Source organism: Triticum aestivum, chromosome 3B (genome assembly GCF_018294505.1).
Source record: "Triticum aestivum cultivar Chinese Spring chromosome 3B, IWGSC CS RefSeq v2.1, whole genome shotgun sequence".
Lineage (NCBI taxonomy): Eukaryota > Viridiplantae > Streptophyta > Magnoliopsida > Poales > Poaceae > Triticum > Triticum aestivum.
In genome coordinates this window covers 693,305,958-693,318,509 of record NC_057801.1, presented here as the reverse complement: position 1 = coordinate 693,318,509, position 12,552 = coordinate 693,305,958, and the positions used below count along the sequence as shown (strand labels likewise).

General features: G+C 42.4%; 1 protein-coding gene across 2 annotated transcripts; it reads right to left on the bottom strand.

Annotated features, from left to right (window-relative positions):
• Positions 1–451: 451 nt before the first annotated feature.
• Positions 452–11,822, bottom strand: LOC123071802 (uncharacterized protein At5g08430). Of its 2 annotated transcripts, none has more exons than XM_044495384.1 (14): positions 11,355–11,822; positions 11,124–11,203; positions 10,417–10,610; positions 9,130–10,012; positions 8,905–9,026; positions 8,728–8,787; positions 7,806–7,856; positions 6,888–6,958; positions 6,560–6,717; positions 6,255–6,371; positions 2,925–2,981; positions 2,769–2,813; positions 2,031–2,096; positions 452–1,337 (listed from the first exon to the last, which is right to left on the bottom strand). In XM_044495384.1, exons 1-14 carry the CDS (start codon positions 11,444–11,446, stop codon positions 826–828), a joined length of 2,508 nt encoding a protein of 835 aa, XP_044351319.1. In that variant the 5' UTR covers positions 11,447–11,822; the 3' UTR covers positions 452–825. The 2 variants fall into 2 exon arrangements, with proteins under 2 accessions (XP_044351319.1, XP_044351320.1); XM_044495385.1 differs by having other exon boundaries at positions 6,255–6,368.
• Positions 11,823–12,552: the final 730 nt, after the last annotated feature.

Genomic DNA, 12,552 nt, shown 5'->3' with positions numbered 1-12,552 from the left:
ATTGAAATCTCTAAAAGGGGTTTATATTTAGAAATGGATGGAGTGGTTGCTAAAAGAGTGAATCATGTGAGGCTTTCTGCTGAGTGGTTTATCTTCTAAAAGTCGCAGCCCTTCCCTTTGGGCGGGCCGGAATGGGCGCTAACCGCGCTAAAGATGCATCTCAGCTCATCGGGTACTTATCTGATGGCAAACAGATGCGACGTCGCTTTCTCGGCACTCCTGCACTGACGACTGAAGATCAACGGGTGCCAGCGCAAGCATGGGCAAAACCAGCAGCTCATTATCTATCTATATACTATCCGATCACATTTCGAAGCGGAATCCAGGAATTCTCAGCGGTATGGCATAGGAAAACTAGGCTGCGGTGTAGTTACTTGGTCATAACTAACTTTCACAAAAATTATGTCAAGCCATAGATTTACAATAACAGTGATAAGCAAAACAATTGCCATGAAAAGTCAAAAGTTTACCAGCTTTTATTCAACAAAGTACGGGCATGAATCAAATAGGCCCAAACTATTGCTGTCAGGATCCAATCTACACTGACAACACAACAAATCTGAATTTCAATGCTATGGGAATTAACTGCATCAGAATCTGCTAAAAATGACTATCTTGCTGGAATGGAGAGGAGCAAGGAGTTGGCTGTACAACAAGAGAGTTTTCCACTCTGGACCATCTCCTACCCAAACCAAATATTCACAATAACATATCAACTATAATGGTGCCCGGCTCAGTTACAGACTTACAGTTGAGCAAAGCAACGAACAAAATTGTACTCCCCAAGGCTTTCCAAGCAGAATGCAACGCAAAGATGCCACTGCACTAGTGCAGCCGCATGGCATCTATCAGCAAGATGGAGCCTCTCCCCCGCCTTGATTTCCCTGCTCTCCACACGCGGAAGCCCTCAGGGAAGTACCCACTTTGCTGCCACTCCCGCATTTGAGCCATTGGGTATGGCCCATGCTCTCGCCCCTGAAGATCCCTGTACAGCCACCCTTGATCTGACTTGCTTGTCCCATTCACGGTTACGGGATCACGCGCCATGGCTTGTGACGTACTGCATACAGGCCCCGTATTTCCATCCCGATCATCGGAAGCACGGACTGTAGGTATGGTGACCCCATTGACGGCTTCAGGTCCATTATGTGCATGCGCAGCGATCCCATTGACGGTTTCTGGTCCATCACATCTTGCCCGTTCTGGCTCACACTGCTCCATGTGAACATCCTCATCGTCATCACTGACCAGATCGATGATGTCTTGTTCGTCACCACCATTGTGATGACTAGGACCATTTCCATCCTCCTCGTTGTCGATATCAATGACTCCAGTAACTGCAGTTTCACAAGATTATTTTTTATTGGGGAAGGAAAAACAGGCAGAAAAGCAGTTACTATCACATGGTTTAGGCCATGCTTGGATCCAAGGGACTATTTTTAGTCTGACTAAAACTAGTCTCTTTTAGAGGCTAAAGTTCCAATCACCCCTGACTAAAGAGAGACTAGAACTAGTCTTGAGACTAAAAAATTTTAGTCAGGGGAACCCTACTAAAATGTGGATTAGTCCTCTCTCTCCTCATTTAACTCCTCTCCTTTAACACATGCGAGTTCGGGATTGGAGGGTTTGGAGGATAATAAATGCTCATTAACACATTTTAGTCTATTTAGTATTTGTATCCAAGCATGGGTGAGGCTAGCAAGTTTTAGTCCCACTACTTTTAGTCATGGGACTAAAACGTATCCAAGCACCCTCTTAGGAATAGTATTTCAATGCATTTAATAAGGTGGCATTGATCAAACCTCCCTCCAAACAACCAGAATAGTAAACCATGTATGTACGAACAGGTAAAATGCAAGCTAAATGCTAAGCATCTTTTTCACTGTCCACTGCGATCTAATTATACTTGCGTTATTAATAGGACCAAACTCATAAATTGATGGAAAATGGAGCTCAATATGCAGCATAAAAAAACTCCGGCAAGTTAACATGTTCATAACTATCTAAAGGGTCGAGTAGCAAAATTTGACCTGTGTTCAATGGAGTGTGCAATCCAGGACCAGGAGTGCTACCATTAGGGAGGGCTTTGCCGGCAGCTGCAAGGATTAACATGGATACATAAAGATCCAACTCTAACAATAGCAATTGCATGCAATCAATAAATCAGGAGCCATGGAAGAAGATAGGTAAGAGTAAAACAAGAGGACAGTTCATAGCAGACACGATCACCAATCCTCAGAAAAAGATTAACTATGCTCATATGTGAATATTCTTATTTACAGACATTATATCAGCATGTTAGACACAAGAAAGTAGAACTCATAGAGATCACACATAGTGCCAACTCCTCACAAGGATCATATTGAACTTCACTGGGGCAACAGCCACGCGAGGGGGGGGGGGGGGGAGCGTACGTTGTAAGTCAAATGTTAATAGTAGCTAAAAAAGTGGAATGTGTAGCATTAGTTCCTTGCCATTTCTCTCATATTTAAGTAGTTTTTTCTCTAAGCGCCACATGAGTACTGATTTGCTATTCCATTTGCAGATAGCAGTATAGAGAGGGCATGCAGATTTTATTTTATTTGCAGTCTACTACTCCCTCCATTCCAAAATAACTGTCTCAAGCTTAGTACAACTTTGTACTAGAGTTAGTATAAAGCTAAGACACTTATTTTGGACGGACGGAGTACATAAGAATAGATACTTGGCAATGGCTACTAACAATGCAAAAGATGCAAATAAGGAAAGAAAGAATTGCTGTAGAGTACCTTCAAAAGCAATTTCACAAGCAGCGTCATCTCGCAGAGATGCACCTGGAGACAGAGAGAAGATTGCCAGTACGTTAATTAAAGAAAAGATGGGTATAATGGTCTCTTCAAACATGAGCTTTTAGAACAACCCATATCTGGTTACTATATACAAACCTTCTAGCGATTCATCTATACCAACTTCCAAAGGGTCAGCTACTGTCTGTGTCACACCTGAGAAAAGAAAGGAGAGTAGATCTTTATATTGAAAAGTTTGAACTAATAGTAAGAAGTACAGGCTTAAGCAATGAAACTTATTGTGAGGTAGAAAAGTAGAGGTGACAAATAGAACATATACATGGAATGGAACCCTAAGGGAGAAAACATGGTCAAAATAAACTCAACTCCAAAAATATGAATAAACTCATGACATGCACCTCCAAAAAAAACTCCAGATTATAACGGTGCAATTCTGAATACAAACAAATTTACACTCAAAACTTTAAAGATTGCACACTAGGTATCTAACCTAAAAAAGAAAAGCATAAGCAAACATGAAACTGGGAAGAAATATGAACCATAATTTATGTTGGATACAGATTATACATTGTAGTAATATTGCAACACTACAGAAATAGTCAAGTACTTTCCGGTGAGAAAATCTAGTATTTGTTATGAAAATATACAAGGCATCTAAACAAAACAAAAAGAGGAAAGACCCAGTGCTAGAAGGTCCCACACCAGGTGGGATCTGGGAAAGGATTATACAAGGCATGCCCTCACCCTGCACAGTGCAATGCAGAAGGGCTGCGTCGAACCCGGGACCTCTTGACACAAGTGGGGAGTACTTCACCGCTGCGCCAGGTCGGTCTTTAAAAAAAGCATCAGCAAACACAAAAATTTAAAGCAATCTGGCGACAAATTTGTTCATGCAATACCTATCCGCTTAAAATTAGGACCCACTGCTTTATTTTAATATACCTATATATGCACAACCCGGTGTTTCATACGGAGCATGTGATCTGAGTCATTGGTGGTAATATGGTGAGAATACAAGCTGCAAAGGCATGCCTTCACCCTACACAGTGCAATGCAGAAGGGCTGCGTCGAACCTGGGACCTCTTGGCACAAGTGGGGCGTACTTCACCACTGCGCCAGGTCGGTCTTTAAAAAAAGCATCAGCAAACACAATTTTAACGCAATCTGGCGACAAATTTGTTCACGCAATACCTATTCGCTTAAAATTAGGACCCACTGCTTTATTTTCATATACCTATATATGCACGACCCAGTGTTTAATACGGAGCATGTGATCTGAGTCATTGGTGGTAATATGGTGAGAATACAAGCTGCAAAAAATCGATGGCATATTATGCCAATTCCACCCAAACCTATCTATCCAATAGCAGGTTATACCATCGCTTAAGTTGAACTTGCTAGAATATCATCAAGGTTTGACTAGTTGCTCCAGTCAAATTGCAGCAGAAATTGCGAGCTGGGGTTATAGTACAGTTTGTTTCCTTATTTAACGAAGCTTGAGAATCTATGAAAATCAGACCATGCTTTAGTTTGATCACCTGGATGTAGCTAAGGTACTGATTGAGCAAATGATTTAGGCTTCAACGGCTAAATTTTGATGAACCAAGATTGCATCGGGTTAGTTGCTAAATATTGCTCGACCTAACCATATAGGCCTCACCAGCTAAAGTGGTGCTTGATCAAACAGTTTAGGCCTTATTGCCACTTGCACGCATTGGTGCAGTATTGCTCAAACTATCCACAGTTGTCGTGTCAGGAATTCAGTAACCACGTGTACATACTACCAATGTGTGTTGGCCACTCCTCCATGCGCTAGTTTCAAGTGCAGGTGTTCCAGAAGTTTTACAGGGAGCGCCTCCTAATGCAGATGCCTCCTAGTGCAGATGCAACTAACGGACTGGTTTCAATGGGCTACTGGACGATGGAGGTGGCTGAAAACTTATCTCCGCTTTCTACTAGGACTACAACTGTCTCTTGATAGCACTCACGGTGCATCGATAATTGGTGTTAAATGGAGTTGTTTCAGAAGGTAACATTCATGTTTTAAATACAGAAGATAAGCTTTATAACATTTAGGCATGCAATTGAAGAGGTCAGTCTATTACTATCTATGTCAAAAATTGGTGGGCGTCGCAGGAGTTTGGCTTCTCGCTGACATTGGCAGTTAAATGGTTTTCGGTGTTCATGCAGGGATGGCCTATACCTAGGCATGTACATGTACATGAACCTTGCTGTTTTGGCATTTTTTATCAATGCATCGAGACATCAATCTTTGATGTTCTCTAGAAATAGGGGAAAAAAAACTTGGGCGCAAAAAGGAAGTGGCCAATATAAATGTAATGTTCAATCAATTGACTCCACAATGTTTGGTAAAACAGGTCACAAAGTAAATATTTATAGTTTATACAACAAAAGTTAAAAAAATCCAAAATGTTTTCTTTTTTCAAATGAGCATAACTTCTGAAACACAAGACCTGTGTTGACTCATACTTCTAACACACAGGCACATGTTCTGCATCCACCATGTAACAAAATAGGTGACGGCTCCTTTTACATAAAAAGGATTAGTATTCAAAAGGATCATAAAAGAACTGATGTAAGGCGTCTTCATGAGGATCTCTGAAACACCTCTGCACAGGTATGTTACTTGACAGTTGGACCTAAATAAGATGCAGTTTAATGACCACGACTATAAATATAGTGAAAGGAGAAACAACAGTTCAGGAATAATTTAAAACACGACCAAATTCAATGGTACTCCAGATCAACTAATAGATGAGTCATCCAAGATAAATTACATTACTGCATTTTAGTTCTGGATGATGTGGAAATGTGGATGTGAACAGCCTACATTTTAGAGGAGTTGATGTTTGGCATTCCCTTGTAGTCATATTATGTTATGTCAACTGAATGTTTACAGCGGGTTTTCATAGTCTGATGTCTACTCTTATACATCGTACCAACCCTAAGCATACATACTATATGCATTCACAGCCACATGCACAAATTCAGATACTTAGGCGGTATTAGTCATATTCACTCAAAATTCTTTCACCTCCGCACTATGTTTCATGTACTTGCCTGCTTGTAAATACCAAATCACAATCTTCCCTGACAAACAATTCCTATATAATAAATAATCAAACTTCTACGAGGGAAAATACAACCAAATGCTGAACTTAGAAAAAATGATATGGAAAACTTATGCTGCAACTTCACACAAGAATTGTGCAGTGACAAAATCAAATAGTTGTTGACAGTATAATTAACAAATAAAAGTTCTCCAAAGAATCAGCAAAGAAATAACTTCTGTAATGTTGGTGTCCATAATGGGAACCAATGGGGAGATATTGGATGGAGCATGTAATGTTTTGAACATATTTGGCAGCATTACGAATATACAGCTTATAGAATGAAAGATAAAAAAATATTTATATAATTAAGAACAGAAATTTCAAGCGTTTGTACCTCGATTCCCTTGAAAAGGGTTCCTTGCTGCTGAATCAATCTCAGTTTCTTCATACTTTTCTTCTGCATCTGGAATAACTTCGGGGATCGCCTCAAGACGTCGCTGTCTTTCGTCTGCTTTGAACATATTTGGCAGCATTATGAATATAAAGCTTTCAGAATGAAAGAGAAAAAAAACTACTCCCTCCGTTCAGAATTACTCGTCCAAGAAATGAATTTATTTAGATGTATTTTAGTTGTAGATACATCCATTTTTGTGACAAGTAATTCCGAATGGAGGGAGTATTATATAATTACATGTGTACCTCGATTCCCTTGAAAAGGAATGCTCGCTGCTGATTCAATCCCAATTTCTTTACTCTCCTCTTCAGCATCTGGAATAACTTCTGGGATCGCCTCAAGACGGCGCTGTCTTTCGTCTGGTGTGCTTAGAAGCACTTTTTTACAACTTAGGTCATGGATAGTAAGAATCAGTCAAGGAAAAAAGAACCGCACAAAGTTTCTTTCCTGTGCATTAAGTCATAGGCTGGCAATATGCGATAGTAAAATAATATGAAAATATATACAAAACTATGATCACAAGTATGGCAAGTTACTGCTGCATGATCATTACAGTCAATCTGGAAAGGATATTCCTGGCGCCACCCCTTCTCACGCGCTCGTTCCAACTCCATTTCCAATTTTCGAAGCTCCTTATCAAACCACTAAAGGAAAAAAGGCAGCTTCACCAATTATTGCGTAGAAACATATGGATATTGAGAAAGAAACTATATATATATTAGTAGGGAGCACTAGTATTCAGTTTGATGAGAACCCAGATTTTTTCTTTCAAGCTCCATATGGTATCTATATAACAAACATAAGCAATTTAGCATGCAATGAAGGTAGCATTCTACTAAAAACAAATAAAAAGTTTCCTTTTGAAGAATGTTTGGGAAAATCTAATAACCCCATGAGTAAGCCATTAAATCCAGCCAACTTAGGAAAAATGATATCCAACCTCCTAGCTAGAGGTCATTCCAGCGCCAAACCTAAAGCCTGATCTTAAAAGGTCATGTCCACACTAGAAACATTGGTTGATATTCAGGGAAAATATTGCATTCATATTCTTCTTAATACAATATCTGTTTATCACATTTTACCTTTTATCAGGATTCGGAGAAGGCCGAAACTGCTCAGTTGTCAAAAAAACAGTCCAGACCGACTCAGCTGAGCATGAACAAGTCTACCCTAAACTTATAGAAGACTTCAAAATATCAAACTAAAGACAAAGGCAAAACAACTACTGATAAATATATACAAGTTCTAACACAGGCCAAGGTTGAAAGCATGATACTCCTTTATGCAGTTAAGAGTTAAGACTTAAAAGAGTACATAAGAATCTTTTGCTGAGTCATGCACTATCTCACTCAAAAAGATTTATAATCAGCTGGCCTCTTTCTATATTGCTTTAGATAACCAATTAGTTATAATTGTTTCCCATTTATATATATTTTCATTCAATATTTACCACAATAAAGTTCCAAATTGAAGTGATCAGAGTGCACTTACATGATTTACAATGTCTGCATGTACAGTTGCCTCTTTTTCCTCTAACTCAGCCTGTCAAAAAGCACAAACCTGAGCACTAAGAGAAACACACAAATGTTTTAAAAGGCTTAAGTAAAACAAGAGACTGAATGAAACTAAAAAGGGACAAAGAACAAGCCCTTCAAACATTTTCAATATATTAGAAACTACAAAGCACAAAATTAACAAGCTGGCTTGTACGGCAACAAAATATTTGCTGTCTGATCCCATGTGCACTTTCTACATTACCCCCTCCAATCAAAGAGTGATACCTTGGGACATGTGGAGTCTAAATTTTGGCCAATAATGTAGTTGTGAATATTAAAAATATTTAGATTGATTTCATTTCAGGAAAATCGTATGGGCAGATCTATCTCAAAATACTTCATAATTTATATTTTAATCTTCTACAATTGTTACAGTAGAAGCTGGTAACCCAAACTGCATTTGGAGACCTTACCGCCTAGAATGACATTTCTTTTATGACCAAAGGGTGTAGACTAAATACATCAATTATTAGGTATTAACAAACACAGGAGTTTCCTAACGAGACACTCAACATTTTCTAGCCTACATAATCTCGGTTAAAGAAAATACTCCCCCTGTCTCAAAATGTAACTATGTAAGGCGTTTTTTGATACAAAGGGAGTATCTGAAAATGTCTTACATTTTGAGACGGAGGGGGTAGTATCCAACCAACAGGACTACCGACAGTCAATTCCTTAAAAACAAATCCCTTCCTTATGACTACATAATGTAGGCCTGTTCTTCCTCCTCAAGTATTTCTTAGTCGTGGATGCATCAAATGGGAACAGAGAAGAAAGAGAGAAAATGCCTAGACCAATTTAACTACAGACGCATAGCACAAGGAGGACAAACATTGCAGTTAAAAATGAAAACTTACAACAGTAGGTCTTTTGAAGAGCTCTTTCTTGGCCAACAGAAGAAGATCATTGCACTCATCCTGTTATCAAGAATAAAAGAGCATTATTTGACCAGGCCAATTCAAAAAGGAGGCTGTTTTTGAAGTAGGTGCCAGGCCAATACTAAAATAAATCCTACTGGAGTAAACAAAACATACCTCCTCAAAGTCCTCTTCTGATAGCATTGAGATCTTGACATCATCCCACATGCCGGAAACACATAAAAGAACATCTGTACATGTATCCTTAATCTTGTATTCTTCTGAAGATTTCTTAATGCCTGTTATCGATGTTTTCACGGGGTGAGAAAATTAAGGCCTTTCTTAGAATGGAAAAAAAATAGCAGAACCATCCAAAGACAAGTGGATTCAACTGGACATTACCTGTAACTAGTCCAATCTGGTAATATTTCTTAGTCATCATATAAGTATAACTCTTGAGATCATTCTTCACTCTGACCAAACAGCCAATAACTTTCTGTTCAAATGTGTCTAGCTCAGTCAGAAGTTTTACAACTAAAGTTCTTCTCAGATAAATCAGATTCAGGTTATTCGGATTGAGAGCGGCAAGACATTTCTTGTTTATTCCTGAAACACTCTTAGGAATTATTGGGTCTATTCCTGAAACACTCTTAGGAATTTTTGGCTCCAAACTATTCCGAGGCTTCTTTTTCACCGTGTAACCATTATCATCCACAGATCCATCACTTTCATCCTCTGAAATCGCATTTGCGGAAAGATGCGTTTCCACCAAGCTATGGATCATGTTGTACTTAAATTTCCTTTTGTTAAATAAAGAATGCAGGTTCTCATCACACGTGACAGATTTCTTCTTCTTACCATCTAGAAGATTGTTCTGTCGAACATAGTCCCTGACAACTTCAGCAACTTTGAAATGGTCAAGAGGCGTGCTTGCATTCTTACCAATACATGATAGGAATTCTGTTAGCTCTTTTGAACCCCACCCAACATATGTTCTCTTCTCCAGTTTCTTTCTCTTCAAAGTTGCTTGCACTTCATTTGGTTTGTCCATTGTGTCAAGAAGAGATGATGGCCCAGCACCATCATTGTCACCCAATGGCTTTCCATCTGTCTTGTGATACTCATCTGAATCCTTCCCTTCTTTACACTGTAGGCTTCTTTTATGACGAATACTTGCTAGTTGCAAGTCGAGCAATGTAAAACACTCCTTGTCATTAAGTATTGTCCAGTAATCTTTAAACAATATTTGATAGTGCTCCGGGGTACCTTCGAAAACAACCTTTGCCTGGAGATGCACATGAACTCTTGTCAGAAAAAAGACAAAAGGGAAAAAACATATTGGATGAGTAAACTGGCATTTTTTTAAGCCAGCCTGACTTCTATCTACTAAGAAATCCAACACAAGTGCAGGTGGGCAACTTGCAGGTAAATATACAGTGAACAGCTTTATGGTAAGGAACAAGGCTGTTAATTTTTTGGGCGGAATTGGGGGGGGGGGGGGGGGGGGGGCGGGTGACAACTAATGGAATAGCATGCGTGCTAATGGGAAGGGGGGGTGACAACTAATGGAATAGCATGCGTGCTAATTGGAACTTAGTGCCACTTTGAAAAATGGAAGCTTGTTATTGTAATTCAAAAATGAGCTTGGGGGGGTATGCATATGACCATATTCCATATGCATGTCGTTACCTCTTCAGCATCATCTTTCTCAGTCACTATTGCCATATTAAAACAGCTGCGGCAGAATCCCATGTTGAGTTCGTTGCTCTGCTTCACTGGGACAAAATCAACTTTTCCAAAGCAGTCTCCACAAGCAGAGGAACTTGGACAGCACAAGCATAAATAGAGTGCATCACTTCCACAATTAGAACATTTATGCCAATCTGAAAATAGTTAAAATTAGGCGCAAGGACCAGTACCATTATTTTACAGGACAGCAGTAAAAGAAGCATTTGATAAATTGAAGTCAGGGGGGGAGTTATGTAGTGTTTGGCATAATCAAGGCTGTGAAGTGAAAAACAAGAAAATGTGTTCCCATTGCAACATGTTGTGCTTATGTCTGCAAAGTTTCTAGATGGAGAAATTGCGGCACTGGAACACAGTTTTACTATCATGTTGCATGATGCTGGGATGATGATAAAAACATATGTGTCCTAGAAGGTTAAGCATCCAGCAGTTTTCTGTTTACATGGAAGAAAAAGACAGGAACATGAAGAGCAGGTGTTTCGTTCGTTTCACAGGTGCAGGACATGATCTAGGATCCTCGGCTGTGACCAAGGAATAATGGATGACTGAATGTGGACACGCAGCATGACAGGCGCAGGAACGTAGCGCCGATTCCCGTAGCAGGTCACGCGTGGTAAAACAAGCAGGGGCGACCATGCGTAGGCGCTCACCACAGACGTGTTGCTCGCTGGAATCAATGAAGTCGTCCTCCTTCCCCACGCAGCCCGGGTGGTAGCTCTTGAGGCAGTTCCTGAAAGGCGGCACGGCAGGGCAATTAATGTTCAGCGAGATTCTCAGCGGCGATTGTCACCGGGCGATTCGCCGGCCGCCGACGCGGCGCGGATTTCGCGCGGAACAGAGGAGGGAGAAAACCCCGGGGCGCGGCGAGGGGCGGCGCTCACCTGGCGTCGCAGACGCGGACGTCGCCGGCGTCCTTGCAGACGAAGCACTGGAACTCGGCCATGTCGCCGAGCTTCATCCCCCACCGGCCCATCTTCTCCTCCTCCCTGCCTCCCTGCCCCCGCGCGGCGGGCGGTGGGCGGCGCGGCGGCGCGGCGGCGGGTAGGGTTTGGGGATGATTGGAGGGGGCGGAAATGGATTGGAACGCGGCGCGGATTGGAGCGGGGATGCGAAGGGGAAACTGATTAGGAAGGTGTTAATGCGCCCCGGGAGGTGAAGGAGGAGGGAGTCGAGCGAGCGAGGGCCGCGGGGTTGAGTGGGGTGCGGGGCGGAGGAGCGTCGGGGTTCAGGTGGGGAGCGGCCGTTTCCGGTCGAGGCGGGGCGGCAGAGCCAAGTGTCGCCTGGCCCGTCGCCGCGTGGCGGGCGGGGTCGGGTCGCGTCGCGGTCGTTCGCGTGACGTCCGACGGCTTCCGGCGCCGCATGTGCGCGCTGGCGCTGCGGTGTACAGGCCCGACGCCAGCCCCGTTCCGTGCAGTGCGACCACGTGATCTGCGTTACTGCGTATCACCTGCCTGCCCCGACGGGGAAACGGAGCTCCGCCAGGTCTGGGACCAGGAACTGCCTAGCATCGATCGGGCAACCTGGTCGAACGGTACCGGCGCGTCTTCCCTCTGGGCACGCTTCTATGCTCTGCTCCCGTTCCCATGCCGTCTGGAGCTCCCTGTCCTCTCGCAACAAAGAAACAGGCTAGTACATGATGATCATTCCTTTGTTAAAGGAAATTAGGGCAACTTCAACGCCCCGACGCATTTTGTCCATGCGTGAACCATTTGGATCTAAACAGATAAAAAAGCACGGCGCTTTGCACCGATGCAAACGGGCAGATGTCCGTTTTTCGTCAGCCCGCGATCCATTTCCGGCCTAAAATTGAATTGGGTTTGTGTCAGCGCGGACGCACGGGACGCCCGCCCTTGTCCCCCTGCCCCCTCCTCACCCCCCTATCAGTGGCACAATGCCGTTCTCCCCTCTTACCTCCACATTCAACACTTCCGACCACGCCGCATCGCCGTCGCCTCCCACTTTAGGTTGCTCGGACGTTGCTCAGGCCGCCACCTGCATCCACACACTTCCCTCACATCGACGCCCCATCTGATGTCCGCTCTTCCCAACGTTGGTTGTCTCTTTTCGCCGTCGTCGTAG

Excerpts from the sequence above, each read along its gene's own strand:
- LOC123071802 (XM_044495384.1), bottom strand. The coding sequence starts at position 11,446 with ATGGGCCGGTGGGGGATGAAGCTCGGCGACATGGCCGAGTTCCAGTGC. Across the intron at positions 6,372-6,559 it reads TCCTTTTCAAGGGAATCGAG|CAGACGAAAGACAGCGACGT; the intron begins GTACACATGTAA and ends ATATGTTCAAAG. Across the intron at positions 1,338-2,030 it reads GCACACTCCATTGAACACAG|TTACTGGAGTCATTGATATC; the intron begins GTCAAATTTTGC and ends GTGAAACTGCAG.